Source organism: Paroedura picta, chromosome 4, assembly GCF_049243985.1.
Source record: "Paroedura picta isolate Pp20150507F chromosome 4, Ppicta_v3.0, whole genome shotgun sequence".
Classification (NCBI taxonomy): Eukaryota; Metazoa; Chordata; class Lepidosauria; order Squamata; family Gekkonidae; genus Paroedura; species Paroedura picta.
This window is the reverse complement of record NC_135372.1, coordinates 123,556,350-123,582,582: the sequence shown is the minus strand read 5'-3', so window position 1 is coordinate 123,582,582 and position 26,233 is coordinate 123,556,350. Positions and strand designations below refer to the sequence as shown.

The 26,233-nt window shown below is 45.7% G+C and overlaps 1 protein-coding gene and 1 long non-coding RNA gene across 3 annotated transcripts in view; one reads left to right on the top strand and one right to left on the bottom strand.

Moving 5' to 3' along the window:
• RIMS4 (regulating synaptic membrane exocytosis 4) overlaps positions 1-26,233 on the bottom strand; it is a 95,887-nt gene that overhangs the window by 18,859 nt on the left and 50,795 nt on the right. Inside the window, exon 2 of one of the 2 annotated variants that reach the window (XM_077335490.1) lies at positions 13,108-13,246. In XM_077335490.1, the coding sequence (XP_077191605.1) occupies positions 13,108-13,246 (139 nt within the window). The remainder of the gene's footprint in view (positions 1-13,107; positions 13,247-26,233) is intronic. The other variant, XM_077335491.1, reaches the window with a different exon arrangement.
• The window catches only part of LOC143836321 (uncharacterized), a 48,722-nt gene that overhangs the window by 3,972 nt on the left and 18,517 nt on the right, over positions 1-26,233 (top strand). The gene's annotated exons all lie outside the window — the stretch shown is intronic.

The window sequence follows — 26,233 nt, the reverse complement described above, 5'->3', positions numbered from 1 at the left end:
ACAGCACTTGACTCTTCCGCTGAACTTCATACAGCTGGCTGAACCCGCCCTGGGCAGCAGCGGATGGACCAATATGTGCTGTACTGCTGGAGCCAAGCAAAGTCAGGGGAGGTCAGCCATAGCCACAGCACTGCTCCGGTCAACAGCACAAGAGGTGAGGCTACGGGAGACACACTAGACAGACGGGCAGGTAGGCAGGCTCCACTTGCAGGCAGGCAGGCACCATGCACCTTATTGGAGGTTCCTTCCTGCATCTTTTATACCCCCATCATGTATTGCTAGGAAAGGGGAGGGCAGCAAGTCTTTTCAACTGATATGCAAAACCAGATTTCTTCACTGCCTCTCTTTTGATAGTCGCTTACTTCTGCAAGAACCATGATTCGACCTTCCAGCTCCCACCAGCTTTTACTTGTCTCGGTCTTCTCTAAAGCAGGGGTAGTCAACCTGTGGTCCTCCAGATGTTCATGGACTACAATTTCCATGAGCCCCTGCCAGCACTCGCTGGCAGGGGCTCATGGGAATTGTAGTCCATGAACATCTGGAGGACCACAGGTTGACTACCCCTGCTCTAAAGCATTCATTTATTCCCAGAGCATAACGCCCTGGGCCTGCATCACCAGCAGGCTGAAGCAGTGTATCCCAAAAAGTCAAGCAAATTTGGAAACAGGCCCTACTTCAAAAACATTGAGAATTATGACTTAGCCACATGTTAGAAGGGAGAAACTGGTTCATGGCACTGACTTCTGAATTCTGCAAGAATGGACATTTTTAAAAAGAAAAAAAAAAGAATCACCTTAACTAAGGTGATTGTGGTAAGAGAACAAGATGAAGATCAAGGAGCACACAAAGAAAGCCAGATACAAAAACCACAGATCATATAATTTATCAAAGTATCTATACAGCTAGAAGAGCAGGGTTCTGGCTGACATGTGCTTTGAATAATGCTTAGAGGTCAGAACATTTCAGGAAAGGATTAATTTTATATAGCATCTTCAGGAAAATAATGACTGTGGGGTGTTTCAGAAGTCCATGAATATGCGAGAAATTGACCATTATCACATCTTAAACATATCACTAATTAAACGTGAAAGGTTGTCACTTAGAGGAGGACAGGGAATTATTCCTGTTGGCAGCAAAGGATACAACACACAGTAATGGGTTTATGTGTAGAACGATACCGGCTAGATATCAGGAAAAAATGTTTCTCCAATCAGAGTAGTTCAGCAGTGGAATTGGCTGCCTAAGCAATCTTCAAACAGCGGCTGGACAGATCCTTATCCTGGCTGCCTTAGGCTGATTCTACATTGAGGAGAGGGTTGGACTAGATGGCCTGTGTGACCCCTTCCAGCCCTCTGATTCTAGGATTCTATAAATCTCTAGCATCACCCTAGGACCCCTTTGCATAAGTGAGAGCTCTGTACTATCAGCTTGGACAGCTGTGGGTGTAAAGGGTTTAAAATATATGTACCAATAAATTTAAAATGTAGGGCTCAAATTGTGTCAAATTGTATCCTCTCTGTGGGTGGGAAAATATTTGCATGGCATCCACAAGAATAATTTTTTGAGTGGTGCCAGAATGGACAGTGACAGCCCTGAATCTAGCTGGCGTGAAAAACATGCTTAATGGATAAGTCCAGATGGCAAGAATGAGCCCATGGGAGAACTGGGGGTGGGGGTGGGGATAGTGAGGAGGCCAAGCAAGAGACCTGGTAAAAGGTAAAGGTATCCCCTGTGCAAGCACTGGGTCATGTCTGACCCTTGGGGTGACGCCCTCTAGCGTTTTCATGGCAGACTCAATACGGGGTGGTTTGCCAGTGCTTTCTCCAGTCATGACCGTTTACCACCCAGCAGCAAGCTGGGTACTCATTTTACCGACCTCGGAAGGATGGAAGGCTGAGTCAACCTTGAGCCGGCTGCTGGGATTGAACTCCCAGCCTCATGGTCAAAGCTTCAGACAGCATGCCGCTGCCTTACCACCCTGTGCCACAAGAGGCTCTAAGAGACCTGGAGTCACTAACAAAAACAAAATAGGAGATGGTCTGCATCCAACCATTATTTAGAATTTGATTTCCTAACTTCATCCTCCCCGGAAGTGGGTTTGGGGCAGTTTGCAACAGTGTTCAACATTTAAAACAATCACTTAGCAAAATATAGTAAAATACAGTATTTTTTATTATTATTATTATTATTATTTCAATTATTTAAAAAAATAATTATAATTTTCTAAAGGGATGTGCATTGTGCCATTTCATGCAGGCTGCCATGAGCTTGCTGGTGATCTGACAGCTACTTTGGTGCTAGTGGGGGTGGGGGAGAAGCCTATAATGGAGGAAAAATAGGAGAGGGAAAGGAGGAAGGTCCAATATGGTTCTGAACCACCCTGGCCTCAACCACAGGCCTGGTGGAAGAGCTTCATTTCACAGACCCTTGACAGCTACACTGGGGACCATATCTCCACTGGCAGCTCACTCCACCAGGCAAGGCTGGAACCAACGCCGAGAAAGCCCTGCTCTGGTTGAGGCCAGCCAGATCACTCTGGGGCCAGGAATTGCTGGCAAATTGGTACTTGCTGAACAACAGCATTTTTCGGGTAACATATTGGGAGATGCGATCCCTCAGATAATAATTCACCCTTATACTTGAAGAAAAATCTGCTGTCAAGCTGCAACCAAGTTATGGTGACCCTATCCACAGTATGCTCTAGCTAAGAGATGCAAACAAAGTCTTCAAGCCACTACCTAATTCTTATATATACGTTATATTTTAAGCCATATAATTTGGGTCTATTAGTATCAAAGGTCCATAAAGGACCATTTATAAGATAGTTACCTTTATGGACCTTTGATACTAATAGACCCAAATTATATGGCTTGAAATATAAAGAATAAGGTATATAAAATATAAGAATTATGTAGTGGGTTGAAGACTTTGTTTGTATCCCTGGAAAAAAAAAACAGTTAAGAAATAAGTTTACTGAGGAAGTAAAATACGAAAACGAGGTTTTATACCTAGGAACTCGTTCCGAATAAAGCTTTTTGCCATCGCCAGCTTGGAAATTTCTTTCTGTTCATTCATCTTCGGCTGACGGGTCGTCTCTGCTTGCTCCTAGCAAAGAGATGAGGAGAGGTGGTTGTCTTCCTCTTCCTGGTGGTCAAATACTGTCCATGGCCAACCTTGCTGGGCTCTCATGAGCCCAGCCTAAGCTGAGCTATTTGGGATGTTCCATACACTTGACCTGCTTTTGAATCTCATTTTGGAATAACGGTGGCTCAGAGAGCTAATGAATGGAAACGGCTTTCAGTGAAGAATGCGCCGAAGAAAATCCCAAGTGGGAGCTGTTCCGTTCCAACCTGCCAGCTGTAATGCATTAGTATGCAAACTGTATCTCCATGCGGCTAAGTTTAGGCAAACGTATCATTAATTTCTTTTCTTGTCCATGTGGAGTTGGTGACCTCTTTTCAAATCTATTTTTAAATTGCTTCGGAGATCTTGCATGCCAAACACTGCCGTAGAGTGCCAATGTTTAAATTTCACCAAGAGCCTGAAGACTTCGCAGCGTTCGCTTCCCAGTCTCCTAAATGCCACATTCCCACAGATCTATCGCTGCACACTTCCCACCCATTCATGTTGCTATGGCAGGGCAGGAGAGGAAAGAAGAAGAAGAGTTGGTTCTTATATGCCGCTTTTCTCTACCTGAAGGCATCTCAAAGCAGCTTACAATCGCCTTCCCTTTCCTCTTCCCACAACAGACACCCTATGAGGGAGGTGAGGCTGACAGAGCCCTGATATTACTGAAGAAGAAGAAGAGTTGGTTCTTATATGCCACTTTTCTCTATCTGAGGGCATCTCAAAGCAGCTTACAGTCGCCTTCCCTTTCCTCTCCCCACAACAGACACCCTGTGAGGTAGGTGAGGCTGAGAGAGACCTGATATTACTGCTAGGTCAGAACAGCTTTATCAGTGCTGTGGTGAACCCAAGGTCACCCAGCTGGCTGCATGCAGGGGAGCGCAGAATCAAACCCGGCTCGCCAGATTAGAAATCCACACTCCTAACAATGATACCAAACCGGCTCTCCACACCAAACTGGCTCTCCAAGGTAGCAGTCAAGCAACAACTCTACCGCATCTGCAGCCAGTATGGATAGAAACCTGTGTAACTGAGTGTCATCTACATATCAATATCATCCAATTCATATGAATGATTTCCCCTAAAGGCTTAAAATAAAGGATGAATAATGTGGGGAATAAGACTGTGCCCGGTGGAAGCCCACAAGACAGCTTCTACATTGATGATGTGGTTTCCAATGGCAGATTGAGTCCAATCTGCGAAGAACAGTTTAATCCGGTCCAAAGCACATACCCTGGTGCCTACTTCTGCCTCCCATCATCTCAATAGGCACAACCCAGAAGTATAGCCCTTGTCTATAATCAGATGAAGGTGCTCCACTACAGCCAGAAGGGCCATCTCTGTCCCATAGGCTGGCATGAAACCAGATAAAAAGGGACAGAACACATGAGTTATCTAAGAAGAGCTAGGTTGAGCTGCTATTGCTCTCTCAATGACTTTTCCTAGGAATGGCAGCTTGGTGTAGCAGTTGGGAGTGTGGGCTTCTAATTTGGTGAATTGGGTTTGATTCCCTGCACCCCCACATGTAGCTGGCTGGGTTACCTTGGACTTGCCACAGCACTGGTAGAGCTGTTCTGACTGAGCAGTGATATCAGGGCTCTCTCAGCCTCACCTCCCTCACAGCGTGTCTGTTTTCGGAAGAGGAATGGGAAGGTGACTGTAAGCCACTTTGAGACTCCCTCAGGTAGAGAAAAGTAGCATATAAGAACCAACTCCACTTCTTCTTCTTAGCAAGTTGAATGCCAGTGCAGCGAGTAAAAACAAAGGTGCCAGTTTGCACCCAGGGACACTGAGGAGCATACATTGGAAGCACATGAAAGCCATGGCTGATACCAAGATCAATGGCCCTCATTTTCAAAATTTGCTGTAGGGTCCATAACACTTCTGATTATCCTTTGCCTGACAACTTGTGAGAAACTGAATCAAATCTAGATCTCTGTACGTGTTAGCTTAAGGAGAGCTCTGTAATAGATATTACCAATTCTTACCCCTGTGAGATGAGGACTTTTGCTAGAGGGCAGTGTCTGTAAATAAAGCACTAATGATGGGAGAATGGGGCTTCTGCAGAAAGGATCGCCAATAATCTGCCTGATGTACATTAACACATTCATTATCCTGCTGCAATGGCTCAAGAGCTGACATATCCCCTAATTCATTGGCGCGGAGATGATGGGCTGATCACCCCACAGAATAAATGGAGCAAATCATCTTTCACAATTAGATTAATGGGCTATTTCTTCATCATGTCCACTCCTTAAAGTGGATTAGCCCTGACTGTTTCTGACATTACGTAATATGGACGGCTAAATGCACTCCCAGTCGTCCCTTCCCCAGCTGCAGAAGAATAGCTTCCTTGTTCTCAGGCATTCCTGGGCCACCAGTTTCTCAGAACAATGCCCCAGTTGCGAGCCCATGGGTGTTCCTGCGCATGTCTGCTGCCAAGTGAATGGGGCCTATGGATCATCTCAGCACACCTTCTTACTAAGTCATTTAGGGTTAAATACCTTAGCTAGGAAAATGAATATGGCAGCCAATGCATTTGTTTGTAGGGGGTTACCATGCTTGAAGGAGGAGAAAAAGAGAAGGGAAAATTGAGCCTATATTCTATTTGTATATTATGTATGTAAAGTATTTATAATATCCTTGCTGTGGTCAAATACTGCACTTGCTATAAGCAGCTAACAAAATAATTTGTTATTTTGGGGATGAGGAACCTCATCTTTTCTTCCCTAAGGTGTTGTTCCACCTAAAAGCGACTTGATGAATTCTTATATTAGGGAGTGTATCATACAGTGCTTTAATGGCCATTCACATTTGGCTGAGGAATGGCCAGGGCCCAGCGACTGAGTGTGTTGATTTCCCAGAGGGCCATTCTGCTGAGCAGAAGCACCGTACCAGCAAAGCTGATTGGCTTAATTTCTGAATTTAAAAACAAACCAACTCCAAATGGAGGACAGACCAGTCAGATTCCTCAATGGCCCCTTCCCACAGACCTGAGTAGTGGCCTTCTGGTAAAGCAGTAGAATAGGAGGACACGTGACCTGCAATAATTTGCATCAACCACACAGAGAGGGAAGACGGCATGGTCACAGCCCCATTGCATCGTATTTCACAAGCTAGGCAGGGTTAGTCTTGGATGGGAGACCTCCAAGGAAGACTCGGCAGGATAAGGCAATGGCAAACCACCTCTGCTTCTCACTCTACTTGAAAGCCCTTACTGGGGTTGTCATAAGTCAATTGTGACCGAACAGCACCATGTACATCTGTATGGACCCTGCAAACTGATGAGGGTGTCTTGGCTTGGCAGGAAACTAGCAAAGCTGCAGGTGGCTCTGAAGCCTTTCATGATGTGTTTCTAACAGAGTGAAGAATCCTGCTCACATTCTCCCAAGGTACCAGCCTCTAGGGAATGAGCATCAGAACATTTTGTTTTAAAAGCTGCAATAAAAACGGAAAAGGGGAAGCGCGGCACATTGGCAATATGTCATAGCAGGACATAGTTTTGCCCCCCCCCCCCCAATCACATGAGGACGCATCTGTACCTCCCGCAGTCTCTGCCTGCTGAGACATTCTAAGATGAGAAAGTCACCTTAAGCATTCTATAACCTTATCATCGCAGTAGCAGTCAGCAGAAATGAGAAAGCCACCAGGAATTACATATTATGAACTGTGGCAGCTCTCAATATTTTCTTCTGGGATCATTTGTGCTAATGTCAACCTTTCCAAGACAACCAGTTGCCAGGGGAAATTATGTAAAACTTCATTAAAGCAGCCGCTGCTTGTATAGTGCAAAAGAGACACCAGGAACACCTGGAGACAAAGCTAAACTTCGGAACCTATGCTGCGATAGTGAATCCTCAAACGACCAATCAATGTTTGTGATTCTGCTGCTTCAAAACCTGTTTCTTCTGCTAAAATTCCGCCTTAGAACGTGGGATATGCATGCAACCCAACTGTCATTTAAAATCACTTCCTGGAAACGGCAAAATGATGATATGGAGCATACAGTATACATAGTTTCTGATGTCAATTGCACCTTAAAATAGATTCCCAACACAATGCTATGCTGAGATTGTCTACACTAATGCATTGACTGGATCCAAGCAGAATAAAAATTGGAGGCACTCTCTCCTGAATTATATTCTGTTTAATTTATGTCAAAGATTTGGGGTTTTATGCCTTCCTTTAATCAAGAGTAATCTACAGAGTGGTTTATAAAATTCACAACAGCTCAGCAAAACACAATCAAGATGACGTCAACTGGAGTCAGGAAGCCTGATGGTTCACAGTAGGGGTGGCTGAACTGGTTCTCCAGATGTATATGGATTACAACGAAGAGATAAGCAAGAATTAGCATTCTTCCATTTATTTAAAAATACAACAAACATTGCCTCTACATCATAAGGAGAAAATTGTTGAGGAGCCACTTCTAGAAAGGGCCCTGTTGTACCATCCAAAAAGTATCTTTGCCTAGTTCCAGACCATTCCCACCAACCACTAGTGGGAACCAAGTAACCAGGAAAGGCCCTGCCACCCATCCTCCTCTCATTGACCACCCCACGTGGGGTTTGTTGTGGGGCACCATGAGTACTCTGGCACCATGAGTAGCCGCATTATGGAAAGTTGCTCATCTACCACCTCCTTGTCAGCAAACTAATGAAAAGATGCTCTCTCTGAAAAAGTTGAGTCTTAAGTCCTGGGGTTGCCCATTGATCGTAATGGAAGCCAGGAACTGCAGGTAATGTAAAAACTGCAGAGAAGCCCTGCTGAATCGGCTGAAGATTCATCTAGTCCCCACTGTCTCCCTCAGCAGGCAATTAGAAGCTCTCAGAAGGTCTACAAGCAGGGGGTAGAATTCAAAACCTCTTCCTGTTCCCCAGCAAGAGATGTTTGGAAGTGCACAATCTCTAAACTTGAAGGTTCTATTTAGTATAAGTATGATAAATAAATAAATAGTTGACATGGCTAATAGCCATGGAAGTGTCTATGTGTCTAATCCCTTCTTAAAGCTATCAAAGCCATGGCCGGTACCACATTCCATACATAAATCATATATTCTGCAAAGTACACCCCCCCCCCCAGCTCCTTTCTCTCAGCTCCTACTTCCCTCCTCTTTGTTATGAAGGTATCAAGAATCCCAGTTCTTATTGGAGAACTGGCTTTCCTTTTTAATTTGCAACGCAAAATCCAGTTTTATTAGAGAACTATCCAAGGATTCAGAAGAAGCACGAGTAAAACAAACTTTAAAAAAAGCCCAACATTTACAAGTGTTCTTGAAAATGTAGTGCGCTTAAGAAAGATTTCCCCCAACTTATCATCTGCACAAATCCTTTCAATTCTCCTACCATTTCTTTAAAAACTAGTACTTTATAGAGTACTTTATAAAAAGACAGGTCCTTGCCCTGAGTAGTTTACAATATAAGTTCTACCAGAAGGGAGAGATATCAGTGGGAGAGAGAGTGAAGCAGGAATCAAGAAGGAAAGAATATAAGTTTGTTCGAGAATAATAATAATAATAAGAGTTGGTTCTTATATGCCGCTTTTCTCTACCCGAAGGAGGCTCAAAGCGGCTTACAGTCGCCTTCCCTTTCCCCTCCCCACAACAGACACCCTGTGAGGTGGGTGAGGCTGAGAGAGCCCTGATATCACTGCCCGGTCAGAACAGTTTTATCAGTGCTGTGGCGAGCCCAAGGTCTCCCAGCTGGCTGCATGTGGGGGAGTGCAGCATCAAACCCGGCATGCCAGATTAAAAGTCTGCACTCCTACTTCTCTTGTTCTACTTCTCTTGTTTAGGCTGAAGCCTGATTAACACATGATGCTGCTGAGATATGGGCATTTTTCCATTGTTGCTCTCCAGGGTCTCTTTCACATCACCTGCTCCCTGATTCTTTTGTCTGGAGATGCTGGGGATTGAACCTGGGACCTTCTCTGCTGAGAAGCTGCTCTGCCACTCTCTCTCCCTGTAGATATTCTGGCCTGGGGGGGGAGGGGGGGTCAGGTCCAAGCTTAAGAGGCAGCCAGGTGTTAAAGAGTGGATTTGTTTGGTAAAGGTAAAGGTATCCCCTGTGCAAGCACCGAGTCATGTCTGGGGTGACACCCTCTAGTGTTTTCATGGCAGACTCAAAACAGGGTGGTTTGCCAGTGCCTTCCCCAGTCATTACCGTTTTACCTCCCAGCAAGCTGGGTACTCATTTTACCGACCTCGGAAGGATGGAAGGCTGAGTCAACCTTGAGCTGGCTGCTGGGATCGAACTCCCAACTTCATGGGCAGAGCTTTCAGACAGCATGTCACTGCCTTACCACTCTGTGCCACAAGAGGCTCATGGATTTGTTTGAGATGGCAGCAAATGTTTGTATAGCTGAAAGTGATGGAGGATGGGAACAGAGAGACAGGGAGGGCAAGGCAATGGAAAGCTTTCCAAGTAAGATTATGCTGTGAAGAAAGCTAGTCCCACCTTTTACGTCTCTGGTCACTGAATTCGTCTTCAAGACACTGTGCTAGTCAAGCAAGGTGAGTGTGTGTGCAAAGAAAGATCGGTGATTTTGAGCAATTTAGCACTCAGGAATCTTGGATTATCTCTTTCACTGCTTTGGGGCTTAGACTTCATTAAATGGCTCTGGGGATTGCGACCAGCCTCTCAGTCCTGGGGAGATTTACAGTGAATACATTGCTGGCAGAGGGGGGGGGGGGAACCGTGGCTCAACTTTCACAGCAAAATAGATTATGTTTTCAAAAAACAACTGAGGTTTTTCATCCCAGTTTCGCCAAAGGTTATTTTAATACAATCATTGCCTTATCCTTCGTTCCCAAGTGCAGTCTCGGATGAAGAAAGATTACTAAAGCACGAAAACTTGGGGGTGGGGGGTGGGGAAGTGACATTTCTCAGAACAGCACCATGCAAATGTCAATAATTCCTTTTCATGGAAATGGAACAGCGAGTGCAGTTCACGCAAGGAAGGCTTTGTACATTTAGTGCCAGTCCTCGGCATTGGGCGGCTGTGGCCGAGATGTGACCACCTCTTCTTACTTCTATTACGTCAGCCCAGCCCACTAAAACAGTTTTGGATACAATCATATAACTAGAATTACAGGACTTCAGGGTCAAATTCTGGCCCTCTGTTGTTCTGGCTTGGTATAAGGCAGTTTTAGATGTTCACAAGCACAGTGTCTGGAGGTCTGACAGTTTTCCTCCCCAAAGATCCTGTATATTTAACATCAGCAGGACAGGCAGAAATGTAAGGGGTAAAAGTTTCCCTCTGTAGGCAGAGCCAATAATGCAGTAAGCTTCACCTGGTATTTTTCTGCCTGTTCTATTCTCCATTATCTTGATACAATGTGCACTGAAGCCCATTCCAGATTCAGCAGAACGGCTAGCCAGCCAATTTATTTATATATTAAATAAGCAGGGCCTGTACTTGGGAAAATGTTCCAATCCAATTGTTGGGCCAATCATGTACGTTTGCCAAATACAGAAATAAAATGAGCAATACTATGGCTGTTCCAAAAACCAGAGCAGTAGACACTTTGTACATCATACTGCATAAAAAGATGACCATCCTTCTGACGACATTAGTCTCTGACTGGCCCTTACTGGGGAACATTCTCCCCATAGGGTGAGGGCAGTCCCTGACTGAGGGCCAATCAGAGTCTCTCCCCTGCCCCCCTTCTCCTTCTCCTCCGTGCCACTTCCCGGCACTTGGCCTGAGAACAAGATCCAGCTGGAGATAAGCCATGCTCCAGTGCACTTTGCCGTGCCACACGCCATGGACTCATGGCCAGTGGGAGGGCAGGGAAGGCTGTCTGGCTTTGCTCTGCAGTGGCCATGCAGTGCACCCAAGCCTTCTGGCCATAGGGAGAGCTGAGGGGGGTTGTCCAGCTCAGCTCACTGTCTGGTACTCCTTGCTCTGCAGGAGCCAGGGGTGAAGGGTGGCAAGGCTCCTGCAGAGCACACTGGCCCAGTCAGTGAACTGGGTTGTTTTGCTCTGTAGGGGGTCCTCCGACCTCCACTCTCCCATTTTCTATGGCCTGTACTCAAAACTAGTACATAGCAAAGTAAGTCAGTTTCAGATTAGCCATTTGCAGATGTTCCATTATGATGCTTCAGAAGTATGTATTGTACCTGATCATCCTGATATGTGTGGCCACAATGATAAATCAACATATTTTCCATGCATGTATAGCTTCCATATATGCTAGGGTTGTCAGGCCACTGCCTGGCCCCTCCAGGAGCTTTGGAAGTGGAGCCAAGGGCAGAAAAGCCATTGTGCTATTCAATGACATAACTTCTAGGTGAAAATCCAGACGGGACATCTTCACATTGTTGGAATAAGCAAGATCTTCAGTGTGGATGACTGGGCAGAATATAAACTACGTCCTGCAGGGGGCATTGGAGGACTTGTATATGCAGCACAGTTAGGATGATTTTCAAATAATCTTCTCCAATCTCCTGACTGACTCAAGAAGAGACCTTCTATTCCTTTGAGCACACATCCTCCCTGCTTGCCTCCAGAACAGTAGTTGCAGAATGACTGCAGATAACAGTTAGAACAGTTAGTTGGGTCTTCTCTCTCCTCTTTCTATACATAGATATTTCTCTTCACAATATAAACTATTTTATTCTTTAAGCATCCGGGTGCTCTGCTCCTTTTCATATTCAAACGCTGCCAACATACATTGGGAATGCTCTGGAATCTCCCCTTCGGAAATTATAACGTATGTTATTCCCACAGAGTTTTGGAGGAATTCAAGAGCATTGCCTGACATGCTGAGGTCACATATCCAGGTTTTCAGCCAGAAGTGGCACTGATACCATTTCTCCTTGCCACATTTCTCCCACAGTCCTGGATACAGGGGCTAGTGAAATGGCTAGACCAGGGGTAGCCAAACTGCGGCCCTCCAGATGTCCATGGACTACAATTCCCATGAGCCCCTGCCAGCTGGCAGGGGCTCTTGGAATTGTCGTCCGTGGACATCTGGAGGGCCGCAGTTTGGCTACCCCTGGGCTAGACTATCAGGAAGATGACTGCCCAAAGAGGTTGCTAGGGTGACCAGGTCTTTGACTGTAATGCAAGAACTCCCAGCTTGCTACCCCCCCCCCCCCCATGTTCCTCAGAGCAGTCTGACAGGAAATTGAAGGAAGGGGACGGGGTATTTGGCATCGTCACTTCCTGCAGAAAGGTTCGCCACAGATTACTCAGTGGGAGGGGCCATGACTCAGTGTCTGAAGATGGTATATAAAGCAGGAAGGGGGAGTTGAATTCTCTTTTCCACCCACACTCAGTTTTTCCATGCATTTTCCTCCCCTTTCTGACCTCAGAACTGAGCAACAGACTATTATTGTACCATTCCTCTCAAGGACCTCAGAAGCAGCTCATTTTACCCTCATTACAATCCTAGGTCCTGTCTGCACTCACAGTTTAATTTCAATTTGAAGCAGTATCTCTTTAATCCTCATCTGGTTCTCATTTGTTCCTGCCCTCTGCACCCATCTTCTTTCTTGGACTTTCTCCTCCAAATTGCAGAGTTTAACTCTGCGTGCTAATAAGAAAAACTGGATTGCCGAGACTTGCATAATAGCCCCAGGTAACACCCTTGTTTCATGTGTGAATGAGAACAAAAATCATTCACCACCATCACCTTTGGTCAGGCTGTAAGTCACATTAAATTAAATTCAGTCAGGGTAATGCTGAGATCTAAAAGGCCTGGTCAAAACCCATGTTTCCTATAACATAACCAAGAATCTTCTGCAGTGTGTTTCCTTGGTAAGCAGAGTGGTGTGGAAACTGTTTCCCTGAAGGTATAATGTTGGACAACAACTAGAGGAAAACATTTAGTGGGTCTACAGCAGGGGTGGCCAAACTGTGGCTCTCCAGATGTCCATGGACTACAGTTACCATTATAATTGTAGTCCATGGACATTTGGAGATCCAGCTTGGCCAACCCTGGTCTAGAGGGAAAAACAGCAGCCACCAGTGACTTACTTTCCTTCAGATCCGTAGCTGTTCATACTGTCCTCAATGGATTCATGGCTGGCTTGTCGAATGGTTCGGCTTGGCATCTCAACAGCCAGACCAGTTTCTGTGCTTCGCTGGATTGCACCTTTGAGTTTCCTCCCATCTTCTAAAGCCAAGAGAGTAGTAAGAGGGGAGAGGGAGAAGAGAGGGAGAGAGAGAGAGAGAAGAAGAGAAAGAGATTAGGCAATCAATGGGACAAACAATAAGCTTCACAAGGGGACTTTCCAGCAACACTTAGACATCTAGAGACTATAATATGCAAGAATCAGGAATTCACACGTACTGATGCAATAACAACAAAAGGAGTCAAAGAGATCCCGTGTCATTTTGCTTATGGTGAAAGGATTGTCTGAGTGTTTAGCTATGAGTAAAGCTAAAGTCCGGAGTATGCAAGTAGGCTTAACCTTCCTTTGGGAAGTTTGTAAGGGATGCTGAATCACCATCTGAGTTTATAAGAAAGAATATGAACAAATGAAGTTTTCTGACCATTAGTCTATCAAACCCAGCATTGTTCACTCCTGTTTATATCTGTTGGAAAAATAGCCATTTTAAGCTGGAGGAATGACTCTCAGTCAGTAGAAAGGCTTCAGATTTTGCTGAGTGGATGGTAAGACACAGGCCACAGACAGATACAAAGACTTTATGCAGAATCTGAAAATCTATATATTTCCCCCCCCCCTTGTTAGATCTTAGTTTCTCACATATGGGAGGCATGCAAGACTGATGGGGAGAAATCCCATTTCTCCCCCCCCCCCCCCGTGACTCTAAGCCCCCACCACCTGTCTTAAACTCCACCACCACCTGCCTTAAATTCTGCAGCAATGGCAATAGAGTTTAGGAGCATCTCTGAGCCCAGAGTTTCTCCTGGTGTTCTCTGCTCCCACAGCCAGGCTTAGAATTCCCCCAGAGTTCTTTGCTCCAGCAGCCATTTCTGGAGCCCAGATTTTCTTCTGGCATCCACTGCCGCTAGGCAAGGAGCCATACCTGGTATGCTGTGACAGCTGAGCCTGGAGCAGCTTCGGCAGTACTCCATCTTGGTGGCTGGGCCCAGATTGGATTTTAATTTGGAAGGAATTTAAACCCCCAATATATGTTGTTTTTTTTTTTTACTTTTCAGATTTTTCTGCGAACCTGGAGAAAATGTGCAGAAAAATCTTTTTAGCATTGATATGGTCCTAATCTGTAGATTTAGGTGTCTGCAGATAGAAGCCATCTGTCACTATCAGATATCATCGAATCATAGAATCATAGAGTTGGAAGGGGCCATACAGGCCATCTAGTCCAACCCCCTGCTCAATGCAGGATCAGCCCTAAGCATCCTAAAGCAATATAAATGACATTCTGTTTGTTGGAGGTAAGTGGGGAGAATTTGGTTGCAAACACTAGTAGAGTAGTTACTTGTATGATTTTTGTTTTGTTTTTCTTTTCTACTCTACGTTTGGATATGGTTAGTTATTCTGCCAATCTAGGCTGCAACTTTATCAATGATTACGTTAATTCAGATCAGGGAGAAAAAACTTACTAAGCAGCTATGTGTTAATCCTGATATGTAAGAAATCTTGATAAACAAAGAAGTCCATGTAGTTTACTGGACAAAGTCCCCAGGTGGGACATAGGAATCCCTTGGTTTTACAGCTCATTTCCAAGAGACAGAGATCAGCTCCCCTGGAGAAAATGGCTGCTTGGAGGGTGGACTCCATAGCATTATACTCCACTGAGGTCCCTCCCCACCCTAAATTCCACCCACTCCCAGTTCCAACCCCAAAGCCTCCAGGTACTTCCCAACCCAGAGCTGGTGACCCTAATCATCCCTGAAAATATGAACAGTCTAAAAGTAATTTCACAATGGTTTATCTACGCTGACTGAATTACAAGGAAGAATCCGTTCCCATGTCTAGCTAAAACAAACCAGAATGAATAATTTGATACCACAAAATTCCCTTTCCTGAAGGACGAGCCTTTAAAAATCCATCCACTTGCTTTTCCTTTTTTTTCATTATCCACTCTCACAGTTCCTTGTTTCTTAGAATACATTATGGTATATAATGAATATGTAACAAGTACCATTAGCACTAATTGCTTGGTCTGACGTCAGAGGAACTGAAGTTTCGGCTGACATGCAATACTTTAGACCGTTACTGCTGACAAAGGCTGCACATTCTTTTAATGAATTACAGTGGCTGGGCTCTCTTTAAAGTGTGCCCTGACATTAGAACACACTATTCCTTTGTGTAGGACACTGATGCATCCCATATCAGGTGAGATAATGACTCTCCCTGACTGCAGTCCTGCCACAACCTAGAGAAGACAATGGACACTTTGATTTGGAAGATCTGGCACATTAAAACAAAACAAAACTGCTAAATAGCAGCAGTGGGTGGGGAAGTTTAGGACGCCCCCAATGCTATTTTACTGACCTCAAATAACTATCTTCTGGGGCTGTTATGTGCCCTCTTGTGAGGAACATGCAGGCAATTAACCTGTTTCCTTTTCAGTGCAAATAGTCACTGTTTAAATAGCAGGAGGTCTGACTTGACCGTTTTCCGCACTGGGAACGTCGCTGCCCCAGCTCCTGTGCGGGAGCTCCTATCCAGGCCGGACCAGGTGTACTGGCCCAAATGCTCCCCTGTGTGGGAGCAGAAAGAGGCGGTACAACCTGCCCCAGCTCAAACTCCAGCCCGCAGCCCAGCAAAAAGCTTCCAGTGCGGAAACAGACCTGGAGAGCCCAGGCTAGGCTGCTCTTTGAATGAGTGACTGAGGAATACCAAGGTTGTTACACAGGCCATGGCAAAGCATCTCTGATTGTCTCTTGCCTTGAAAACCCTACAGGGTCATCATAAGTTGGTTGTGACTAGATGGCAAAAAAAGAAAAGAGAAAAAAAGGTGGGGAGCTGTTTAAGGGCAGAAAATGGCATGGAAGGAAAGAGTTAACTCTGAAATGCCACAATTTCCATCTCATTCAGAGCCCTGTGGCTCCTCGTTGGATTTTTTAAAAATGTGCTGCAGATATGACCACACATCTTCCAGCATTCCATCCACTTTACTCCCGTGTATTGGCCAGAAAATTGCAGTATCATTTGACATCCTGGTCTGCAATGCGATTAGCAGGTCAGTTTGAGAAGCAAAAGTGTCTCAGGGCCAAGTATAGCCTCTCGTTCCCTATGTGTGACAGCTGGAGGAATAGAATTCTTTTCTTCATGGGCCTCTATGCCATCACCTCCTTTGTCTGCTGAGCCAGAAAGGAGAAAAGGCAGGAAGTACTGAATAGCACACTTGCCATCCCAACCCCCTTTCCAAGTAACAGCACACAAAATCCAGACATGCCAGATCACCTCTCTCTTCTCTGCATTCCCTTTCCCTTGAGCCCTTTGGCTTTTCATTGTAAGTCGGAGACTGTTGTAGGCGATTTCCCCACTGGTCCAGAAGGAGAGCTGCTGTGAAGTGTACATTTGTACATCTTACCATTTCCCCCCACAGTTTTTCTGCATTCTTTCTTAAGCCTGCTTTACGGTGATGATTTTGGAGAAGTCCAAGCTGGGGTAGCTGCCATGTGGTTGGGAAAATCTGGATATTTTCTGGTCCCACCAACAGCAACATGATTTCCTTTGCCCCAGTTCTCTGTAGCAGCCATTTCCCCTGCACCACTAGGGGGAGCTTTCAGGATTTTTTTAAATTAGCAACTGCTAGATCGCTCTCTTGCTATAACTTCGTAACTAGCTATTGCTATAACCTCCTTACAGTCGATCGACTAGGTCCTCTGTGTTTTAAAATAAATTATATCCTCTGCTGTTGCAAAGAGAGAACGCATATCACCACACTTACATCAGGAATTCAGGGGGCCTAATAGATAACAATCATATCGATTTACATCCAGTAGCACTGCAAAGATTTTCAAGTTATAAGCTTTCAAGAGACAGAGCTCCCTTTGATTCCCTCTAAAGCTTATACTCTGAAAATCCTGTTGGATTGTAAGATGCTACAATACATAAATCTAGCTCTTCCACTGGAGAACATGGCTACCCTTCTGAAATTGTAATGCTAGTGCAATCTAGCAACTGCTGATTTAAGACTAAACCAAATCAAAAGGCAACCATTGGGGAACCAGGGCAGGGAAAATGCAGGTAAACATGCCATACAAAAGCCCCACTGCTGCTACATGTAATCTCCCACCACAATCAGAAAACCCTAAGAAATCACTGCAGCGCAAAAGACCCTCTTCTTTTCATTCATGTGCTGACAGCATTGTGCACTGAACAGCATGAGATCCTCTTTGGAAGACAATGTATGTCGAAAAACCAGGATCAAAATATATGGAATAAATTTTAAAAGCCAAACAGAAGAAAGAGAAAGATGCCACAAATACCAGCAAGGAGCAAGATAATTTTCCTTCATGCAATCCTCTAATGTCAGATGTTGCATAAAACCAGGGCTGGCCAATGGCCAGTCACCAGCAGCCCCCTCACAAAGGCAGGTGCACAGACCCACCATTGCGGAGGCTTATTCTGCACCCAAAAGCTGCTGCAAAGCCAGAGACAGCAGGGCAGCTGGCATTTACCTGCTCTTCCTCCTTTCCTCTTTTGCAATGTAGGGTAGATCAGGGGTAGTCAAGCTGTGGTGCTCCAGAAGTCCATGGACTACAATTCCCATGGGCCCCTGCCAGTATTTGCTGGCAGGGGCTCATGGGAATTGTAGTCCATGAACTTATGGAGGAGCACAGGTTGACTACCCCCGGGGTAGATAATTTCAGTTGGAAAAAATGGCTACTTTGTAAGATGGACTCTATGGCATTATACCCCATTCCCAAATCCCACAGACTCCACTCCCAAAATCTACTTCCCCCAATCCCCTATTGCAGGGGCCTGACTGGGAAAGGGGCAGTCTGCAAAGCCAGGGCAAGGGAATATGGTAGAACTGGCACCACCTGCTTCCCCTCCCCTTCACAGGGTGAGATAGACGAAGGCAGGTGGGCCAGTCACCACACCCTGAGCTGCCCCACCTGTCCTGAAGACAGGCAGAAGGAGGAGAGCCCAACACAATGGAGTTGGTGGCTGCCTGCTCTAAAATTTTCAAAAGGCCTTATGCTACCATGGGAGGGACAATAACCACCATGGCTTCAGGAAGAGCCAACGGTACTGTGAAAATCCAGGGGAACAGCCCGCTGAACAGCTATGAAACCAGTAAACAAGCAATCATCTGTTTGCTCACCACCTGCAAACAGGATGTCAGCTGAACCAGTGGCTGTTCAAGCATCCTGGATCTGGTACCTGAAATGGAATTTCGTTTGCTAAGCAATATTAGCTTAAACAGTCCCCCCTTGTTGGAGATGGCAGCTTAAAGCCATGTTTAGCAGTCCCTGAAGAAGTGCCAGAAACCATAGTAGGGCAGGGAGCTCTTCCAGGGGTGAGGAGATAGCATAATAATGCCTGGCACAGATCTTTATCCCAGGGGTTACCAACAGTGTGCCATGGAGCCTGAGAACCTTTCCTGGCACTGGTCAAATGTTTTTTTAATAAATGGTTGGGGACAGGTTTGGCCTTTGCCTAGCAAGTCTTCTGATTGGCCATTGGAGATTTGAGTGACTGTGCAGATAATTTAAAAGTTGGTGTGGCAGCAGGGGCCACCACAGCAGAAGGGTCTTCTCTGTGTGATTGGCAGTAAACTGCAGCAGCCATTTTGTGGCTGGCTCCGCCTCCAGGAGCAGCCATTTTGTGGCTGGCTCCACCTCCTACAGCAGCCATTCTGTGGCTGTGCCGACCACACTGCATTAGAATTCCAACGGTGCCCACAGGCTCACAAGGGTTGGGCACCCTGCTTTATCCTTTCCATATGCATAACGTTCATGGGAAATTTGCATTTCAGGAGCTCTGTCCATACCAAATAAATACAAACTTATCACTGACGGAGCCTGTCAACATTTGGCCAAGACAGAATGGTGTGACCGAATCAGTCTCTGTATCTCCAGTCAATTCAGTAAAAAGGGCTAGAGATGTGGCAAACCGCCCAGAGCTCACTTGGAAAAGAGCTCAGGTATATTGCCAAGCCCAACACACATGCCGTGACAAAATTATTGTACACCCCATCAGAAGAAAAGGCTGCTGGGGAAGGGATTACGGTCGGGAAAAGAGTTTGGGAAGAACTGTCTTTACATAAGCAGTCGTGCTGATCTTGATTACTTCAATAAAAGATACGGCTCTGATAGCAATCCGAGATTAAAAGAAGCCACCGAGTTGTGCTGGACAGCTTGCTGAGCCCAGCTGTTCACTGAAGCCTCTGCCCAGCTTTCATGTCCAACTAGTTGACGAATTAAAAGCTGCCAGATTCCCTTTTTGGTTCGAGAGGTGAATCTTGATAATATGCTGGAATTCTACAGTAATTCATTCTAGCAGAATGGGGCCGGTTCACACAACCAAGGTTTTTGTCTCCCTCCACTCCCCGTGGCTGCTCTGCAATAGGACTAACCGAGATACGGTGGTGGGTATAAGGACCCAATGTATTTCACTGTACAAGTGACTGCATCCTGGCTCAGTCTACTACTGAAGGTTCTCCAGGAAACAAACTTCACAGTTTGAGTAAAACATCTCGTCCTCTGGCAACAGATGATAATTCCTAGGGCCATTCCGCACGACTTCAATGTTGCAAAAGGCTTCCAAATTGTAAACGCTACTAATTTGCAGTTATGCACGATGTCGCACGCAATCTGCCACACTCCTGAAACCGATCCGCAAAAAGCGATTCATTGTAGCGCTTAAAGGGGAATCCAGAAAAGTGGATTCACCCTCCGAAAAGCGCTGCACTCTTGCAAACAATCTGCAACAGTAGCGAAAAAGACCTGTGCGCTCCCATTGTTGCGGTTTCAGCCAAGTCCCTCCCCCTGGCTCTCTCCTCTGAACTTCTGGTGAAGTGATCACCATTTTTTTTTCTCGGAGCGAGCAGAAAGCAACGAACCAGCGAGCCTTCATTCACCCAGTGAGGCTTCTCCGGCTACAGTCCCTCCACAGAGCTGCTTTAAAGCTCCCCTCAAGTCACCAAGCACAACACAGCCCCGTTTGCAAGTTCCCTTTATTTTCGGCCGAAAATCGCGCCCATGCATGGGGGGGGGTTTCACTCGGGGGAGCGTGGCAACGATGAATCGGCAGCTCACACACCAGCTGCCAGCTAGATGGGTCTCTACATTAGGAGGAATTGAATCAAGGAATCAAGGCATATTCGTTGCAATGTGTGTTTTTCTTTTTTTTAAAAAACCTGTGCTTAAAGGGAAAGGGGCTTTTTGGGAGCATGATAACGGCCGCCCATTGGCTATTCGTTTAATTGACGGCCAGGGGCGGGACAAAGCACAGAAAAAATCGCTTCCTTTCTAGCGATTTTTGCCGAGACCGGAAACCTGTGGGAAACGATTGAAATGCTACTGGATTCCACTACAAAGGCAGGTATGCATAACGCAGAATTGCACTTTTAAAAATAGCGTTTCCAGTTTAAGGAACCAATTGGCAACATTGGTTCTTGTGCGGAATGGGCCCTAGAATTCCAAGATATATATATATAGCCAGCAACAAAATCTATAGAGATTATGGGCCCTAGAATTCCAAGATATATATATATAGCCAGCAACAAAACCCATATAGCCAGCAACAAAATCTTCGTACAATCGATGGCACACAGAGAATTTCACAGGTGTTTACAATCCTGGCCTTCCAGTGATGTTACCTTTTTGTGGAAAGCTGGCCTAGTGCAGCTAATGAACAACGAGGCAGAAACATCCATTTGAAGTTCTGGCTCATAGCACATTCCTAAGCGATCCCCAGTCGATATCATGCCCAACGACAGACTGGTAAATTTAAGGGGTCCAGGAGCGAGCCAGGCTCTGCCACTGCAAGCCAGCCCTGCAGAAGGGCCAATGAGTGGGGTTGTCTCCTCTCATGCTGCTATCAACTGGCAGCCAAGCAGACAGAGGGAACAGGTGAGCTGATGCCCCTAGTGGTATGAGGTCCTTCAAAAATGGAGAAAACGTGGGTTTTATATCCCACTTTGCGCTACCCAAGGGAGTCCCAAATTGGCTTACAATCACCTTCCCTTCCTCTACCCACAACAGACACCTTGTGAGCTAGGTGTAGTGATTAGGAGTGTGGACTTCTAATCTGGTTTGATTCCACGCTCCCTCACATGCAACCAGCTGGGTGACCTTGGGCTGGCCGCAGCGCTGATAAAGCTGTTCTGACTGAGCAGTAATATCAGGGCTCTCTCAGCCTCACCCACCCCACAGGGTGTCTGTTGTGGGGAGAGGAAAGGGAAGGTGAATGTAAGCTGCTCTGAGACTCCTTCGGGTAGAGAAAAGCAGCATATAGGACCCGAATCTTCTTCTTCATCTCTCTCAACCTCACCTACCTCACAGGGTGTCTGTTGTGAGGAGAGAATCAGGGATAAGGGCAGGTCCACGTACAACAAGTTGCAAAAATCCAGTCTAGAGGTGACCGTTGCATGGATCACTGTGGCTAGGTATGCCAGGGCCAAATAGAGTGCTAGTAAGGTAAAGGTAAAGGTATCCCCTGTGCAAGCACCAAGTCATGTCTGACCCTTGGGGTGACGCCCTCTAGCATTTTCATGGCAGACTCAATACAGGGTGGTTTGCCAGTGCCTTCCCCAGTCATTACCATTTGTAAGAGCCTCTTGTGGTGCAGAGTGGTAAGGCAGCTGTCTGAAAGCTTTGCCCATGAGGCTGGGAGTTCAATCCCAGCAGCCGGCTCAAGGTTGACTCAGCCTTCCATCCTTCCGAGGTCGGTAAAATGAGTACCCAGCTTGCTGGGGGGTAAACGGTAATGACAGGGTGCTAGTAGTTTCTTAAAAAAAAAATCTTGATACTGTTTTCCCACTTTACCCGTAGTGCTTTATGGTCCTGGCTCCACATTTCCTCATTTTAAATTCCATTTGTTGTGATTACCTTTCATTTTTCCGCCTCAATTTGGATCCATACTTGGCTTCCTAGTAGCACAAGAGAAACTTAATTTGGAGGATTGTACAAGTATCTCTGAAGTATCTCCAATATCTCCTAGATGAAGTGCTATTGATTTGAGGCTGAATAGGAACCAGATAAATTTTAAATGAATCCGTTTACTGTCCAAGATTTCTTCTTTTGTTTTGAAGCAAACTGCGCATTAATTGATCTAAAGTTTCTGTAGAAATAGAACTTAAGGATACAGATTATTGTGTTTGTGACCACACCACAACAAAGGAGACCTTTCTGTTTGGCTGCACAAAATTAATTAACCAATAAAGTAAATTACAAAATAACATTAAGAAAATCCAGGTGCTCCTTTTAAAGATCTAGCTGTACTTTCTTAATTTCATTTCCTATAAAGACTAAAATGCCCACAAGAAAATAATCATTACCAACAAGATCCAAAGAAAACTTTGAAAGCGTAAGGGCAATCTATTACAATTCCATCCTACTATACCTTCCAGGAGTTCACAAAGGAAGTCATGACTCTCTCTTTCTCCATTCTCTAGGGTTGCCAGCTCGGGATTGGGGAAATTCCTGGTAATAGTAGGCTGATGCCTGATGAGGGGGGGGGGGAGGTTGGGGAAGGGGGATATAAGCAGGATATAATGCCACACAGTCCATCTTCCAAAGCAGCCCCTTTCTCTAGGGAAGCTGTTTTCAACATTTTGACTGTGGAGGAACCCCTGAAATATTTGTCAAGCTTCTGAGGAACCCTTCAGAGAAGTGGCTGCAGAAGTAAGACGTGGGAGCCAGTCAACCGACCAAATGATCATTTACTGTTTCCATTGCTGAGAAAGAGACTAGGTTGGAGAACCACAGAGGATGTGGGCTCCAGTGATGTCAACAGCCACCCAAACCTCAGGGAAAGGCCATGTAGCTCAAGGGGTGCCCTTGCATAACCCCAGGTTTCCACAGGATCCGTGCTCTAGGGGAGTTGAACTTGGTGGCCTGGAAATCAGTTGTAATCCCAGGAGACCCCCAACCACCATAAAACAACCCTGCAACAAAGCCCAATTCGATGATCCCTGCTTTTTCTACTTAAGTTGATTAATTCTCAGCACCTGTGGAATTGACTACGATTCTCCTTGTTTCGTTTAACACTTGAACGTCTTTAGGGAACATCTGAGCATGGGCCTTTTTGAAGCTTGATGGATGCGGTATGAATTTTTTTAGGTCTCCTGATGAAGTTCAGCGAAAACAAATCTATTTACCGGAAATTATTTGAGAAGTAAGAAGGATTCTTTCCCTAGCAGTCCATGATAATGTATCTGAGGAAGTGTGCATGCACACAAAAGCTCGTACCATGAATAAAATTTTGCTGGTCTTAAAGGTACCACAAGAGCCTAAATTTTTGAAGTATCAACATTCCTTAATTGATTATATGAAGAAACTGATATATGTTTGCTTAGAAGAGAAGCGACTGGTTAAAATGACGTTGAGTGAGAAAGTCCCATCAGCTATTTTTGGCCATTTTAAGAATAAATCTCCCATTGATGGAGATGGCTGGTAACAAATAAGGTACTATTATTGTTATCCTTGATGTCCTTGTCTGTGAAGTTTGTTCATTCTGGATTTCCTCTTTTATGCCAATAAAAGTTTCCTGAATCTAAATTGGTGGTGCCGCTGGACTCTAAATGTGTTCTGCTGGTTCAGACCAACACGGTTACCCACTGGAATCATTCCCTAACAATAATCTACTTTGTTTGTATTCAAACAGAAGCCATACCATTTCTTGTTTAGATGTTTGCCTCCCATGGATTCATCACTGTGTGGCCACTTTTTGCTCACTTAACCATCTGGAAGCCGGCAACCCTAACTGGATCCTCACAATAGCCCTGTGATGTAGGCTAGGTTGAAAGACTGTGTCTGCTTTAAGGACATCCATGGAGCTTCAGGGAATTTAAGCTTTAAATCCCCACGTTTACAGTGAAAACAACAACTGCCTTTCAAGCTACAAAGTCAGCTCAAGGCTTTTGAAACGTCTTCGTTCATTGGGCACCTAACAAAAGACTGGAGCAAACCAGTTGAAAATGAGAGCATTTTCTGCTGATCACAGTGCTGCAAATACTGCCGTAAAGGAACTGCTGAAATGTAGTAAGGCACAATATGGTTTTCTGCAGCACCCCTTAATAGCAGTATAGCATGAAGGAAGAAACCTTTGTAAAAGGAACTGCAGAATTATTAATGTGCAGTTCTAGCCTGAGCTTTCACCATCAGCACTGGGCCTGGAGAACTTGTAATTTTTGTGCAGCCTACTATCTAGGGTTGCCAGCCCCCCCCCCCCGGGCCACCAGCACAGGATGGGGCAGAGGGTTCCCAGATCCAAATTTGGAAACTCCGGAAGATTTAAGGACAGGAACCTTAGTGGGTCATGATGCCATGCAGTCCCCCCTCCAAAGCATCCATTTCTTCCAGGGGAACTGATCTCTGTAGTTTGGAGATGAGCTGTAATTCCAAGGGATCCCCGTGTCCCACCTGGAGGCTGGCATCTCTGCTACTCACCATGTATTCTGAACTACCAGGTGTCTCACAAGTGCCCCCCTCCTCCAAACCTTTCATAGTCCCAGGCAGGAAAAACAGGAGGCGAACTGAGCTTTGGGTTGTCCTCAGTTGAGGTTTGAGTTTTCCTGGACTGAGCTTCATGTTTTTTTCTTTCTCAGCATGTTCTACCTTTTCATATATCCCATCTGCTGAGTCATCTGGGTATTCCTTACGGACTCCACTCCTGATAGCACTGCAATGGTGTCACCTCCTGCTGGGGGCTGGCAGGAGGGATGCAAACTGCCAAGTTAACTTTCAGCAATGAGCACAGGGATGTTCAAAGGGAGGAAGATTTCCTACTTGCTCTGGCATGCGCTGCAGGAGCATGGCAACCTGACCCTAGGACTTCCAGGAAGTCAAGAACTTGGGTCATTTTGTCAATCTTCTAACAGTTCTCTCTGCAAATCCAAACCTCTGATTTTCAAGCATTGGATTAAAAAAAAATTGACTTCTCTTCTTACAATATTGTTGCCCGGTTGCCACTGAGGGTCAGGTTTCTTGATTCGTAGTTCTTGTTGTTTAATTTAAACAACACCCCGCCCCCTTCCTCTTCCTTTCTGACTTATTCAGATGCAAAGAGCAGAGCTGCCTGTGGACTGTTTGCCAAGAGGCATTTCATTACACATCCATCCTGAGCGGAACAGAAGAATCCCTTTGGTCCGAAATACAACAGATAAAAATAGCCTTTTCAACAGAACGGCAAGAATACCAAACACCTTGAGACGCACAAAGCGATTGGCCTTCCATAGGAGTTTGGCACAAGCTTTGCTCCCTTATGTTTTGCTGGCGATGTGTCTTCGTATTTAACAGGCAGTGTTGCTTGGAGGTGACTGTTGTGGGGAGAAGGGGTGCCGGCAAGAACCTGGGACTGAGGCCTGTACCTGAATGCCATTTAGCCCCTTGATCTCCACACCTGCCCGAGTGAAGACTGAATGTACCTGTCAAGCATGTCTTAATGCGCTCAGAATCTTGCAAGCGCCTGAAGCCAGGCATTTTTATACTGCACCCCGGAACCAGCAAAACAAACAGCGATGGTGCCAATACAATCAAGTGTGTGTGTGTGGGGGAAGGACAGAAAATGGCAGGAGGATGAGTCAGCTTGCTTCATCCTCTGGGCCGTCATTTGAGTCACTGGAGATCTTCCAGAATACGCACGGTTTAGAATGGCCACCTGATGAGCAGTAACCTGAATGCGTGACCCCATTTACACACGATGGGGAATGAGGTGCTAGAAGTTCATCTAGGTGTTGGAACGGACTTCATGGTGGAATGCAGTGCTTCAGACTCCAGGGGCAGGATTCACGCTCTAAGGCAGGGGTAGTCAAACTGCGGCCCTCCAGATGTCCATGGACTACAATTCCCAAGAGCCCCCTGCCAGCGAATGCTGGCAGGGGGCTCCTGGGAATTGTAGTCCATGGACATCTGGAGGGCCACAGTTTGACAACCCCTGCTCTAAGAGTTCATTTGCATATTTTGAAAACTACCACAACACGGAGAGACTTTCTCCCCGATCTCCTTGCTTCCTGGCCTGCTTTTTCAGTTTGCAAGGGGGTTTTC